This window comes from Hypomesus nipponensis, chromosome 23 (genome assembly GCF_054491055.1).
Source record: "Hypomesus nipponensis isolate SF chromosome 23, ASM5449105v1, whole genome shotgun sequence".
In the NCBI taxonomy this organism is placed as follows: Eukaryota; Metazoa; Chordata; class Actinopteri; order Osmeriformes; family Osmeridae; genus Hypomesus; species Hypomesus nipponensis.
Window position 1 is genome coordinate 14,897,967 of NC_140383.1, and position 15,126 is coordinate 14,913,092.

At 41.6% G+C, this 15,126-nt stretch overlaps 3 protein-coding genes and 1 non-coding gene across 4 annotated transcripts; 1 reads left to right on the top strand and 3 right to left on the bottom strand.

Annotated features, from left to right (window-relative positions):
* Positions 1–8,723: 8,723 nt before the first annotated feature.
* hce2l1 (high choriolytic enzyme 2-like 1) lies at positions 8,724–10,139 on the bottom strand. The gene is made up of 6 exons (XM_084688511.1): positions 10,103–10,139; positions 9,863–10,018; positions 9,586–9,703; positions 9,288–9,466; positions 8,997–9,078; positions 8,724–8,892 (listed from the first exon to the last, which is right to left on the bottom strand). The coding sequence occupies exons 1-6, from the start codon at positions 10,137–10,139 to the stop codon at positions 8,724–8,726; spliced, it is 741 nt and encodes a 246-aa protein (XP_084544637.1).
* A 1,034-nt stretch (positions 10,140–11,173) lies between these two features.
* hce2l2 (high choriolytic enzyme 2-like 2) lies at positions 11,174–12,985 on the bottom strand. The gene is given in 6 exon segments (XM_084688621.1): positions 11,174–11,522; positions 11,615–11,696; positions 11,814–11,992; positions 12,300–12,417; positions 12,570–12,725; positions 12,855–12,985. Coding segments are annotated over 6 exon segments (792 nt in total). The 5' UTR covers positions 12,898–12,985; the 3' UTR covers positions 11,174–11,308.
* A 565-nt stretch (positions 12,986–13,550) lies between these two features.
* On the bottom strand, positions 13,551–13,623 carry trnak-uuu (transfer RNA lysine (anticodon UUU)). The gene has a single exon. It is a non-coding gene; the product is annotated as a tRNA-Lys (tRNA).
* Positions 13,624–13,750: 127 nt separating this feature from the next.
* LOC146234359 (uncharacterized) lies at positions 13,751–15,101 on the top strand. Its single transcript, XM_084689590.1, has 5 exons — positions 13,751–13,846; positions 13,972–14,069; positions 14,307–14,441; positions 14,536–14,672; positions 14,782–15,101. The coding sequence occupies exons 1-5, from the start codon at positions 13,799–13,801 to the stop codon at positions 14,850–14,852; spliced, it is 489 nt and encodes a 162-aa protein (XP_084545716.1). The 5' UTR covers positions 13,751–13,798; the 3' UTR covers positions 14,853–15,101.
* The last annotated feature ends 25 nt before the right edge of the window (positions 15,102–15,126 follow it).

Here is a 15,126-nt window from a genome sequence, read left to right on the forward strand (position 1 = left end):
GCGCTCTTAAGAGCACTCCTAAGAAGGTTTCAGCGCTTCTTAAGGAATCTGGGAAACGCGGCCCTTGTCAGGATGTGAGGTGGGGTTGGACCCAAATGCACAAGAGTACCGAGGCATACGGAAAAGAAAGGGTTTTATTCTCGAAAATGGGGGGACACAGAAAGGTACTCACACGACAGGTAGTAGTAACCACAACAAGGACAAGACAAAGACTGTACACAAAACAGGAACCTAAATACACAGAACCAAACGACACAAAGGTGGACACAATGAAGCTAACGAGACGGTGAAGACAATGACAGGGAACACTAGGACAGGGCAAAACCAAAAAACAATGGGGGCACGGCTGTGGCCGTGATAGTCCTACTGCAAACATGGTCGCTGATGCACTTACCAAGCCAGTGACAAAGGCTATGTTTGAGAGTTTCAAGGGATATTTGTTCGGAGAGTAATGTGAACTGTCAGATGTTAAAGGTGACATGACATGAAAACTTCATTTTATGAGGTTATTTAACATTAATATGAGTTCCCCTAGCCTGCCTTTGGTCCCCCAGTGGCTAGAATTTTCGATAAGTGTAAACCAAGCCCTGCGTGTTCTTCTCCGCCTTTGACAAAATGAAGGCTCAATTGCGCTGTTTGAAAATCTCCCCCTAGTGACGTAGATAGGGGGAAGGTTACCTCCCCTCTCTCTGCTTTGCCCGACCAGATCATCTGGCCCGCCCATGAGAAACTGAGCTACCACCGTGCAAGGGCGAGTGCGATATCGGTTTTTCCTGGAGAGACATCATGGCGAGCAAACAAACGAAGCATAACAGTTGCTCAGTGCTTGGATATACAAATGCAAGCACACATCTTTTTTTTTTGTTCCTTCATCCGAGCCTCAGCACAACCCGTATCTTAATTGTATTTTCGCTGGAAATGCGCCTACACAACTTCCCAAAGTGTTGTATGTCTGCGCCAAACATTTCCTCAACTTGAGCCAACTCAAAGCTGGCCTTGCTGAAATTAAATTCTGGATCATTACTAAATCTCCTTGGTCAAGCTACAAACCTTGGACAAGTAAGTAACTAACGCGACCATTTCGTTGCTTTACTGTATATGGTTACCTAGCTTGCTACCCTTAGAATGTGGCTGTAACATTAGCTCTGCAGCTAACAGCTGAGTTACTGTTCCTAACGTAAAGATAAATGGCATCAAGTGTGTGTGTGAATACAAACGCTGTAACGCGAGTGTTGTACACTTCTTTGTTATTTGGATAACCGTTCTACTGTTGGTGTTATGGCGCGCGATATCCGCTTTGCTCCACATTGAAATGACTGAGTGTGCACCTCTGCAAACCAGAGTGATCAGATGAGAAGAGATAAATTCGAGGCATCTTACGGCAACGGGGGCAACGAGCCATTGCGATACATCCTGTAAACATTAGCGCATGTTGCCGCCACTCTCCTCCTTATTAGCATTTAAAGCTACAGACACAGAAACAGCGCATTCTGAGGAAAGCTGATTGTGGGACTACTTGTAGTGGCTATAATTCTGCACCATGGCTGAATTTCGGGAAAGAGACTTCAGATACAGTATTAGGGGACAACTAAGGCCTATATTAAAGCATCCAAAAAACAGCATGTCATGTCACCTTTAATGTTTTGTAGTCTTTAGAAAATTGCCAGTACGCCTAATGTTTTATTTTGGAGATATGTATTTTTGGTTGTTATGTACCACTATAGAAAGCTATACACATGTCTTTGAGTGGGAGTGTTGAGCATATTTGATAATATAGCAAAGCCATGTTAAAGTGTCTACGCAGTGATGTCATAATTGGAACATGTGTACCTGCGTGATTGAGGATGTTGTTGATAGCATGCACAAAATAAACGGTCAGTGTGTGAGTTCCCAGACCAAAGAGAGATGGTAGTCTGTACTCTTTTCTCCCGTGAATATTAAATACTGGTAGATATAGCTAACCACATTGGTGACTGAAATGATAGACTGCTGCAGAATGTCTAACGCTACAAAACCATTCAAACAGGTTGCCAACAGTGTTTTTTTTTGCCAACTACTTGAACCAAGTGATCACGTGTTGGCGAGATCAAAGAGTGTCGTAACTCTCTTTTTATATGGCTCTGGCCCATTGGTTGCGAATCGTTGCTCGCCAGGGGCGGTTCTACACGGGGGCCAACAGGGGCCAGTGCCCCTGTAAAAATGTCCCTGGCCCCCCCTGTGGTCCCCCTGAGCTGACTGTTTTTTGGTATGTTTTTTTCACGTTGTTTTTCTTGTTAGTCATCATGAAACGAGGAATGGACATTGCAGCCTTTTTTGCCCCAGTAAATAAAAGTTAGAGAAACATATCAAGGTATTGAGAGAGCTGAGGAGCTGGAAGAGGGAGAGCCAGAGCAGTTTGTATGATTTTTATGTAAAGCAAAATGAAAGTATTTAATGTTTAAATATAATTTGTTCGCGTTTTTTAATGTGGCCCTCTGATTAAACACTGGCACCCTTTTGGCCCCCCCAGTAAAATTTGTCTAGAACCGCCACTGGGAAAAAAGCAACAAGGCTGTAGCCGCTTATACAAGTGGCGTGGGAGACAGTTGCTGACGAGTCATTTGAAGGCAATAGCCAGTCCATACATTGAACATTTAACCCCAATGTCCATTAATATTAAAACAGTTGGTGGACTTAATAAAATAGCATGTTCAATGTTTTATTAAATTTAAAAACATACTTCGAACATGTACTATTGCATATTTTGCTTAGGATATACGCTTGTGATTGTAGCCTCGATGTCACCATGGTTTTAATCATATTTGACATGATGCAAAGTCTGAATATTAATTGGTGCCTATTTCAACTTGAAGTAGCAGTTTCCCCCAACAGAATGTTTTTCATCAAAAGGATGATGATGATGATGATTAAGATGACGAAGGGACATTAATGACTGCTGCTGCAGAAATGGATGCAGAGAATTATGTATGGTAGCTACTGGTAGTTCTTTCTCCATGTACTTTTATTTACAGACTTGTGTGGAACTGTCAGTTACACTGACATTATGAGAATAATGAATATAAAAACGATTGGCACATTCTGACAACAGAGCATGGATGCTGTATATAGTGAGATGTTCATTTACAATCTATTTACTGGGAGTCAGGTGGCTGAGCGGTTATGGAATCGGGCTAGTAATCAGAAAGTTGCTGGTTTGATTCCTGGCTGTGACGTTGTGTCCTTAGGCAAGGCACTTCACCCTACTTGCCTCGGGGGGAATGTCCCTGTACTTACTGTAAGTCGCTCTGGATAAGAGCGTCTGCTAAATGACTAAAATGTAAATGTAGGGGGTTTTCGGTACACTCCGCTTCGCGTCATGCCTAACAACTCCCCTTACCTGTTCTAAAATCAGCGCAAAACACGGCCTCTTGGGGCTTATTGCTTAATTGTCATATAGCCTGCAATTGCTTTGTTTGTGGTTGCATCAGAGACACTAATCTACTTTAAGCCTATTAAAAAGGAGCAAGAGCGGGATGCAGTGAGTGGAGCAGTGCGATTGGATTACTACCTGTATGTATGCTAGTTAGACCAGTTCAAATTCACAGGTTGCAAAAAAGGAGTTTCTTTGTCAATAGAGCAGATTTTCATGCATGTATGATGATGAAAATTGTCAAGATGGATGACAATGCAAGCATGCCTCTCTCATGAGAAAAAGGACTTCTTTACAATGTTTCTGAGGGAATCCATTTACCCATTTAACGGATACACTACAGAACCCTCAAAATCTCAGTGATTTACCTTTGAAGATGCGTCACCCTTTGTTTGTGGATGCCTTGTGGACATGTGCAGTGTCTGTCATGTGTACATTGTTTGAGGATTTACTACTACCTTATAATTGATTTTGTCTCGCCATAATGGTCATACTGTTGTCCTGCTACATTTTCCTCACCTATTTGTCCCTTTACCTGTCCTTCAACTTCCTTCGCAGCTTACTCACCTTAGACAGTGAGAAACAGAAAGTTACAGCAAGGATCCGCAGGAAGAGGCGACGCAGAGGAAGGGCGCGGCTGTCCACTCGAATGACCTTCCAGCGCAAAAGTACACACTAACAGCTGCCCATACAGGACTGGGAACGGTCAAGAGAAGGCCACAGATCAAGAGACTTGTCAGAATTGGTCAATGAAAGCCTAGAGAGTTGGATAACCAGTTATTGTTTCTTTGACATGCTGCTATTTAAAGTTCTCATTCTTTCCAGGAGAATCATAATATAACTAATTATATGTTTGAAAAGACATATTTGACATTAAGAAATACGAGTGTCGGAGTATAGGTATGTTATGGACTTTAAATTAAGACAACTGTGACAAAAATTAGAGACAAATGCATTTTATTCTGATGTGTGCCTTCATTTTCAACAAGGCAGATAGGTGAATAGGATAAGTTATCTGTGCTTAACCTTCCCAGTCTAGCACAGGGGAGCTGTCAGGGATGATAAGATTGTCCTAGATGGAGAGGATCACTCTGCCTGCACAGAGTAGATCCAGTGTACTGATCCTTTCAGTATAGTTCTACTGCTGTCGTTAAGTTATGGTTGAAGTATCCTGTCAGGACGCACGTCTTTTGTTTGGCCTATGAATCTGAATGTGATGCAGCATTACAACAGTCAGTCCCGCCGCTAGCCATTTTGGTGCCCTACGCATAATTCCTTTATGATGACCCCCCCACCACCACCACCACAGCTGCCCTGTCAATGCATCCACATTCTGTGTTTGATATGATGCTAGTTACAGAGTTAATGCGAGCGCGCAATGATTTCTTAGCATGGTTTTCCAAATTAATTATAAACATTTAAAACTGAAAGCATGCAGCCAAGGAGCTCTCCACCTTTATTACTCATTTAAAAACTATTTGATCAATTGAATATAAAAGCATCATAGAATGTACAGTAAAGTAACATCTAGCTGGCGTCAGTTATTTCAAATGCATAGATAATGTTTAACAGTAAAATCTAAATTTAGTTTGCACCTAACATATTTGAGTGCGCTAAAATTAGCAATAATGTCAGCTAGTCCCGTTTCCCGTATTTAACAATAATTAAACATGGACTTACCTGAAAGTGATGCACGGGCATCTCGCAGTTTATTTCTTTTTCTGGCCCTGACTCCTGTTGTCTTTTTGAGGCCATTTTCGAAAAGTTTACCTAGCCTACTGTCAAAGTTCGTCAGGCCACTGAGATAGGAAAGGGCACCCACGGCGAGCTTCGGAAAGTTGTGTGTATATTTGTTTTTTTGTGGGGGGGGGGCACCATCGTAACGTTTTTTGAGCAATTAAATATATCTCTTGTTTTGCCTGTTTTGTGATATACATGCCTAAAAGGTGCGTAATATTTATATAGACCTACTGAAATAATATCGGTATTATAATAACTATGATGATTTTTCAGTTGACAATTTTTTGGTGCCCCCTCAGGACTTGGTGCCCTACGCACAGCACGTAGTGCGCGTTATGGGAGCGGCGGCACTGACAACAGTCATGTCTTGTGTGGAGAGATTCATGTTTAAAGTATGTATTTTTGTTGTTGCTCATAGACTAATTTTGTTCTTTGGGTACAGCATTTTGGTTAACACTGGTATTTGTAACCGTGCTTTTTTGTATAAAGGTGATTTTACCAACAGAATATATTCCCCAACAGCCTAGCACCGCAAGTACAGACTTTCACACCGTCTGCTCATCTCATCACTTTAACTGACCATGCTTCCTATCAATACACACCTTTAATTTCCATAATCACATGATCTCATCTTTCAGTGCACATTAGATAAACCTGGATCCTTCATTACTTTAAACATGGATTGTTGAGCTTGTGTTGATCTTCATCAGACTTGGCCACCTAGTGGACAATAAAAAATAATGAACATACTTAAAGGTGACATGACATAAAAACTTCATTTTATGAGGTTATTTAACATTAATATTCCCCTAGCCTGCCTCTGGTCCTCCAGTGGCTAAAATTTTCAATAAGTAACAAACGAAGCATAACAGTTACTCAGTGCTTGGATGTACAAATGCAAGCACAAATCTTTTTTTAGTTCCTTCATCCGAGCCTCTGCACAACCCGTATCTTAATTGTATTTTCGCTGGAAATGCGCCGACACAACTTCCCAAAGTGTTGTATGTCTGCGCCAAACATTTCAGCCACTACTGTTTCCAGTAGGAGCTAAATCTCTGAGAGCGTCATGGACGGCGTCATAGCCGTCCATATGGACGTCCATAGACTGACGGCGATGGCTGCTGATCTTTGCATGGATGGACGGACGGCGATGCTGTTCATAATCAGCAGTATAATCTCATGACAATATAGACTTGAAAAACAATATGTTATGGTTTGGGTTTGCCTAGATATAGGCTACATATATTTTAATTATTTCGAGAATTAAAAAAAAGACTAATTTAAGATTTTAACATTGTGTTATGACCCTATGAAATACATCGCCCTTTAGGTCTTTTAAACCGTCAGTTTAAAGTGTTTTATGGGTGGATTTGGAGCCACCAGTCAGTAGCTCCAATGTTGCGCACGAACCACTTTGAGCGGAGACAAAGGCAATAGGCCTACCATGCTTTGCGACTATGGAAGCAAATTGTGACCAAAATTCTAATGAAAATGCATTTCCAGAAACGCATTTTGATTTTAAGAATGTGGCTGCATTATTGGACTCAAATTTGAAAATGAAAATTCATTTCCATAAATGCATTTTCATTTTAAGAATGTGGCTGCATTATTTGACTCATAAATGAAATTAGTAATCAATCATCCTATTTGCATTTGCATTTTCTTCTTCAGACTGCACATTTTATGCCATAATCTAAAAGAAAACAGAGCGGACATTGCATTTTCATTGTCATGTTCTGCCTGCAAAGAACTGCCCACAATTTGAAAATGAAAATGCAGTCTGAGCGGCGCAGCAGAGTGACGTCAGTAGCCGCTCTTCTTCAGCTACCTGCTGACCGAGCTACCCATCTTGTTCGGTAGGGGGCGGTGTGCACATCGGCATTGCATTACATCAGAATCAAAAAGGGTTTTATTCGCCATGAAAGTTTGCTCAGACAAGGAATTTACTCAAGTCAAATAATGCAGCCACATTCTTAAAATCAAAATGAATTTCTGGAAATGCATTTTCATTTGAATTTTGGTCACGATTTGCTTCCATAGTCGCAAAGCATGGTAGGCCTATTGCCTTTGTCTCCGCTCAAAGTGGTTTGTGCGCAACATTGGAGCTACTGACTGGTGGCTCCAAATCCACCCATAAAACACTTTAAACTGACGGCTTAAAAGACCTAAAGGGCGATGTATTTCATAGGGTCATAACACAATGTTAAAATCTTAAATGAGTCTTTATTAACAATTCTCGAAATTATTAAAATATATGTAGCCTATATCTAGGCAAACCCAAACCATAACATATTGTTTTTCAAGTCTATATTGTCATGAGATTATACTGCTGATTATGTAAAAAAATAAAAAATAAGGCGTAAATATATGGCCTACACTAACATGCAATTCATACAAATTAACTTGACAAAAGATTGAGTCATCCGAAGTTAATGTAGCTAGCTACATGCTATGGTAGCCTTCGGCAGTTCTGTTAGCTCAACAGCCTGCTAAACATGGCCGTCGTTAAATCCATCGCCGTCCCTGTTAATCCATCGCCGTCCAAAATATATGCTCCCTCTATCGACGGACATCCCTGCTAATCAGGGACGGCACTCTGAACAGCATCGCCGTCCGTCCATCCATTCAAAGATCAGCAGCCATCGCCGTCAGTCTATGGACGTCCATATGGACGGCTATGACGCCGTCCATGATCTATGCTCCCCCTAGCGACGGACGTCCCTGCTAATCCATCGCCGTCCAAAATATATGCTCTCTCTATGGATGGCACTCTGAACAGCATCACCGTCCATCCATGCAAAGATCAGCAGCCATCGCCGTCAGTCTGGACGTCCATATGGACGTCCATGACGCAAAAAAAGATTTAGCTGCCTCTCACTGTTTCCTCAACTTTAGCCAACACAAAGCTGGCCTTGCTGAAACTAAATTCTGGATCATTACTAAACCTCCTTGGTCAAGCTACAAACCTTGGACAAGTAAGTAACTAAAACGACCATTTCGTTGCTTTACTGTATATGGTTACCTAGCTTGCTACCCTTAGAATGTGGCTGTAACATTAGCTCTGCAGCTAACAGCTGAGTTACTGTTGCTAACGTAAAGATAAATGGCATCAAGTGTGTGTGTGAATACAAACGCTGTAACGCGAGTGTTGTACACTTCTTTGTTATTTGGATAACCGTTCTACTGTTGGTGTTATGGCGCGCGATATCCGCCTTGCTCCACATTGAAATGACTGAGTGTGCACCTCTGCAAACCAGGGTGATCAGATGAGAATGGCTAAATTCGAGGCATCTTACAGCAACGGGGGCTACGAGCCATTGCGATACATCCGTTGTAAACATTAGCGCATGTTGCCGCCCCTCTCCTCCTCATTAGCATTTAAAGCTACAGACACAGAAACAGCGCGTTCTGAGGAAAGCTGATTGTGGGACTACTTGTAATGGCTATAATTCTGCACCATGGCTGAATTTCGGGAAAGAGACTTCAGATACAGTATAAGGGGACCACTAAGGCCTATATAAAAGCATCCAAAAACAGCATGTCATGTCACCTTTAAAAAGGTTTTTGTAAATAATTACTGGAGCTGCAGACACAATGAGACGTTGAGAGTTAACCTACCGCAGTCATACAAGATGTTTATTTTGTGTATGTCCAAGGGGCTGGGTCCATCTCTCTGGCCAATAGGAGTCTGAGAGTCAGGTTTCGGTATAATTGTTGGCTCACCGTTCTCTGAGAATGCGTACCTGCCCCACAAAACACATACAGCTTGGGTACTCCACCCACGTTCACACAAGTCAAAACCAATGCCAACCAGTAAACTTGTTTAATTGAAGGTAGAATCTCTTACCTTCCATAATGCATGACGGAGCCATAGTCATATGCTGTATTGAGGTTGTTTGTGTCATACTTCTTAAAGTTGTGGGCCTGACCTGAGAAAACACCACAGGACCAAGCTTAGCATTTCCTCCAAATGTGATGTCCTTTTAGCCAAACGGGAGACATCTACATACTGTATGTGAATTTGATCCATATATTATATATTTACAAATATATATAAAACATTTAACAATGATAATTAAACAATTAATATAGTAGATGTGTGTGTAGTATAAATATATCAGATGCACAGGACCCTGACCTTGCAGGATGTTTTCCCACAGGATGGTGACATGACGATCACGGTCAGAGCGGGACTGCTCATGCACGAAGCCCAGGGCGTGCATGAGTTCGTGGGAGGCCACGCCGGACCACATGCAGAATGGAGACTGCAGGGAGAGGACCTGGCAGCCCCCGGTCTGCCCCAAGTATGACCAGCAACTTAACGGAACATGTGGGGGAGACTCCTTGATTAGAAACACACTAGTTCTTAATCGGTCTGCCTAAACACCTGAAAATGAAGGAGGCTTTGGGTTTATGTGACACCAACACTCACTCACCCAAATCTGGACTGAATATCAAGATAACTCTGCTGGTGGGTACGTGGAACGAACTTCACACATGTTTTAGAGGAGATATCCTGCATCCCTGTCTCTATGGTTATTCTATCCATATCATCTGTAACATGAAAACATGTTAGTTTGAGCAATGCCTTGAGCAATGCTTGAGTTCAGTGTTATGATTGACCATCAAGGCTAGTCAGCCTTACTAAGCTTGAAGCTTCAAACAAAGATAATGTGTGTGTTCATCAAATTTTGACAAAAGTGAGATACTTGCCGTATTGGTGAGAGATGATGTAGGGAATATAGACAAATCCGTCAACTGATTTTGGCCACAAGCAGGTGTTTTCACGGCATGATAGGGCACTGCGTAATGTGAAAGTTTTTGCAATATCTCCTTCCTTGAAAAACATCCCTCTGGGGTGGCCCAGTCCTGGCCGGATGAAACATTCAGGGGTTTTTAAACATGAATTCCAAACATAGAAGCTACCTCAAGCCAACACTAGAAAGTTCTTACTTCTATTGGTTGCCAAGATCTTGTCCATTGCATTCATGTCCTCGTGACCTATCTCCTCTGATCCAGACAAAAGGAAACACCATTAGTGATCAAGTCTCTGAGATGGGTAAAAAATACAGTGTTTCTCCAAAAGAATTACCAGAATGTCTTCTCAGAAACCACATTTTCCCTCTGATAGTAAGAAAGGAATCTGCATGGCTCAGCAACCCAACAAGGATGCCCAGCAATATCACCGTGGAGATCATCTCTCTGGTTCACAACAGGAATCAATCAAGGATGAGATTCTGACCTGTGACCTGACACGGCACCCAAACACCCATCTCATCCTCCTCTCTGTCCTTCAGCTATATACCTCCCTCCACTAATGTGCCTTACCCGGATTGGATGCGTTTACGAAGGTGAATCACTGAACAGAACCTTGTCTCTGATAGTTCTGTAGCTGCTTCTTTAAACACCTGTAATGTTCAGCACTTTGAGGGATGACACATCCATCCTGAGGTGTTAGTCAGTCTAGGTTGCAGCCAAACTCAGCAGATACTATTTTGAGATCTGCTGATCATCAGGCAAGACACTGTTTTGGATGATGAAGGGTAACCAATCATTTTGTCAGAAAAGTATTGAAGTCAGAATCAGCATCTTCAGCAGTCTATACCATGGATTATTACAGGATTCCAAACACAAACTGGTTTTTATCTTTTAATATTTTTAATTGGATAGCATTATAATGTCACATAATCATGCACTCATGATCAGTGTTGGAGATAAGGATATAAGACAGGATGACAACACTTTTCCATAGTGGCCCCCTCTCTCCAACCCTCTTTCATTATTAGCAAAGCAAATACAAATATTCACCAGGAAAGTGCAGTGTTAAAATCTTTTTATTGACAGTTTTCAAATACTAATACAGTACTCAAAGACAGTTTTTTTCATAATTTAGGATCCTTACATATAATTTACTTAATTGTGGAATGTGTGTGTGTGGGTGGGGGGGGGGGGCTGAAAGGTTTGCCTGGTGGATGTTTCCTCCTTTACTTAGTAGGCCTTTTAGACATCTGAGAGAGTGGGAGAGAGTGGGAGAGAATGAGAGAGAGAGAAATTCAGAGAAAGATCGATGGAGACAGAGAGAATGAGAGCACACAGTAATGACACCCTTGAGATTTAATACCAGCCTTCAATACAATGCTGGGTGTAGAACTGTTAAAACTACTGTAGTAAAACTACTGATACAGCAAATAGTAAATTACAGTGTGTCCTGACAGTAATCATAAAGGACAGATATGTTTGACACCAACCACAATTGTAGAGCTTGTTAATTTTTAACTTGTCTAGGTGACTGGGACTAGTTCTCTGTCCCAGCTGAACATTCCTGCTCCTCTTGGGAATTATGGTTGGATCTCTATCCTCAGAATAAGCATACCTTCAGGAAAGTAAAACAGATGACAAAGTTTGATTAGATTGGCGATGGCAACAGTGTCTCACATTGATTCCACCCATGGAAGTTCCACTCACATTCCAAAGTGCATGATAGATGTGTAGTCATAGGGAAGGTCCGAATTGTTCGTTTTAAATTTCTCAAAGTTCCTCACACTATCTGTGAGAAAGCAACAGAAACGTAGACCTTAACAGAAGGGTGAGTCCCACAACAACAGCTGCACCTAACATCCCAGTATGTGCTTAGTTGACACTGTCCCCAGCCTCTCAGCCCTACCCCTCAAGATGTTGGACCACATGATGGTGACATAGTAGTCTCTGTCCGCACGGGACTGCTCATGCACGAAGCCCAGAGCATGCATGAACTCATGGGAAGCGACCCCAGAAAACATGCAATCTGGGTCCTGCAGAGATATGGTTTGTCTTCCACCTCTCTGGCCCAGGTATGACCAACACCTGTATAACAACACACATACAGCACCTGTTCATTTTCTATGGAATACAATTGTGAGGTTAGCAAATGTGCAACATGATGTCGCTTTATAGACAGAGACCAGCAGGACACTGATTATAAGAACCAATGTCCTAAATAGATCAATTTGTGGGTTTCAAACTGCACATTTACACGCTTCTGTACAGCGCAATCCATTTCCAACCAAGATGAAGGGAATAGATATGTATACATTTGTATAGTACCTGAGCATCCTTGGCACAAATGGTCCAACTCAGCATGTTTTGTTTCTGAAAGTGTAAATTATCTCACCCTGACTTGGGCTGAATGTCAAGGTAGTCCTACTGGTGTGTCCAGGGAACAAATCGAATGCAGGTACCGTCCTCCAAGTTCTCCATCCCTCTTTTGATCACAAGTTGGTCCATTTCATCTGGGAGGAACCATGCACAAGTTTGACAGAGAACAAAAGTAAACTGACAAACTGAGTTCACATCAGGAGCCCAACTGTATTTAACTCATTTGAAGGCTAAGTTTTTACAGCTTTTGCTTGAAGGGTATTGGGATTGAATGACAGTCTCTCACGGTAGTCAGAGGAGAGCCTGTATGGTACGTAAACGTGTCCGTCCACCGACTTGTTCCACAAGCAGCTCCTAGCGAAGCAAGCCCTAGAACGCCTCCCGGTGGAGACGGCGATATCCCCATCCCGAAGACTGATGCTGTCATCTATGACCTGAACAGCTTGGAAAAGAATAGTATAAATTAAAAGGAAAAATAGATTAAAGTCAAGATATAGTCAAGATAATAATATAGAATTATAAGAAATTGAATAGAATTGTCTTTAAAAGAGAAGAGCAAATGCCACGTTACCTTGGTACTCGTTTGCCCGAATGATTTCATCCATTGCTGTCATCTTGCTCCACTTGCGGTGATCATCTTAGGAACAGACATCATCAGTTAGAAGACTAGTTCACTCAAACAATGACTGCATGACTGATGTGTATGCAGTGTGTGCATTGCTCATACCAGAATAACTTCTGGGGAGCCTGTTTGCGTTTACTACAGCACTCTACAAAAGCAAAGAAAGTGTTTATGAGATTTAATAACATATTGTTGATGGAACAGCTAATTAACAGCGTATGGTTGCTCCAACATTTACCTGAGAGAGTCCGGCCCATGTGCTGGTTTAAACCACCATGAACAACAGAAACGCCAGGTTCTTCATTGTAGTTGGGAATTTCCTATTCTCTGCCATCTGGCTGGCACCCAGTTTATATACTGTTCATACAGCAAGCATATCATTATTCTTGGCAAAATACAGGTTATTAACCTGTCTGTTGTTTACATCCTGTTAACAGCATAGTTAGAGTGGCAGGCCGCATAAACAAAAGACCTGTTCAAAACAGGAGCCGGTTTCTCCTCCAGCTAACAGGTAATACTTGGGTCAGGGTTAATTCTAATGTGCTTTTGTTGTTTTATGGTTCATTCATCACCTAAACCTACAGCTTTTGCTTGTTGTTTTATAATGTGGGGTTCATGAAGTTCGCTTCACTTCAAAATGAAAGACGCCCGAACAGGGACTTGAACCCTGGACCCTCAGATTAAAAGTCTGATGCTCTACCGACTGAGCTATCCGGGCTCTGATATGGTTGATCATAAAATGTATTTATTTTTAGATAAAAAAAGACTTGCTGACCAATTTCGTGACGACGGTTAAGTTCACATTTAAAACAACGCATTCGTTGCGACAAGCACTAAAAGAAGGCTCTCAGTCTTAGTAGGATAGCCCCCCCCCCCAAAAAAAAATAAATGTAATGGCCGACCAGACGCACGTTCTTAGAGATATCGAAGATGGTCTTGAGGTGGACTATTAATTCAATTGACTTTCCATAGACAAACTTAATTAAGTTTTCTCGTGTATGTGTTTCCATTTACATTGAAATTCCTGTTTTGTATAATTTAAAAACATTTACACATGTGCATGAAGGAGTCAACCAAACTTCAGCACAGAATTCTTAATGCCAATGATCATTTGGAGAAGGCAAAATCGGAGAGAGAACTTGCGGACAAAGACGTCAGTAAATGGTAGGCTATTTTCTCGTGCTCTCTTTTTGAATAGGCTACCATTCATGTATATTTTTTTAAACGTTTATAGGCGAAATTTGTTTACATTTGACAAAACGAGCATACCCTACTTTGTGTCCGGTTCAAAACTTCAATAACGTGTAGGCAGCAAAAATGCCCCTTCTCCTGGGTTTCCCAGTTATCTTGTATATCAGATGGTGTTGATCATGTTTGACAAATTTGACTTAAAAAATGTAGCACTGAAGAGTTGGGCCGCAGATTGCTCTTCTTGATGCAGACCGGTATAGTTGGTGAGGCCCTGGTTGAACTGGATCAGATGCGCAAATGCAAAACTCAGGTTTCTCATCGACTGGAACTTGTAGCATTGAATAAGTAAGTTAATTGTTTAATTACGATATTTTGTCTGATCTTTATTTGTAGGGTGTCTGTCTGTCAGTGCACATGGCTAAATCAACTGTCGTTACAGACACCAGGAGATGAGAAAAAGGTCTCGGTATTTGCTTGAAATGGATGTGTCGTATACAGAGAAGGAGAAAAGTTTGACCATTCAGTATCTGAACATGAAAAAAACATTGAAAGAGGCCCAGACTTGTTGTGAGACAGGTAGAATGGATAGTTTAATATTAAAGACGGATGGTGTAATTGTAAAGCGGGACTGTTAAGCTGTCAACTTTGAATAAGCCGGACTGATTTCTCTTTACTTGACCTCTAGCTAGAACAGAACTGCAGGCGTTGAAGCAGCAGGCCTCCATGGAGAAGCCAAAACCACGACAGTGCTACTAAGCAAGCGACGTCGATGGACAAAAGAACAAGGAATCGGAAAAAATAAGTAAATTGTACCTGATTATTTGGTTACTAAAGACGTTGTGATCAAGATTTTTGATGGTTGACCCGTGTCCGTTTTGCTGGAGTTATGTGGGCCTAACTCAGAGAATGAATCCTCTATTTGACTTTTTTGTTTGTGAATGCACATTGTCAAAATGTTTGTGTGTAGTTGCCAAAATAATTAAAAGCATTAACTTAAAGCTTGAATTTGACGGCATTCTGGCCCGAGAGT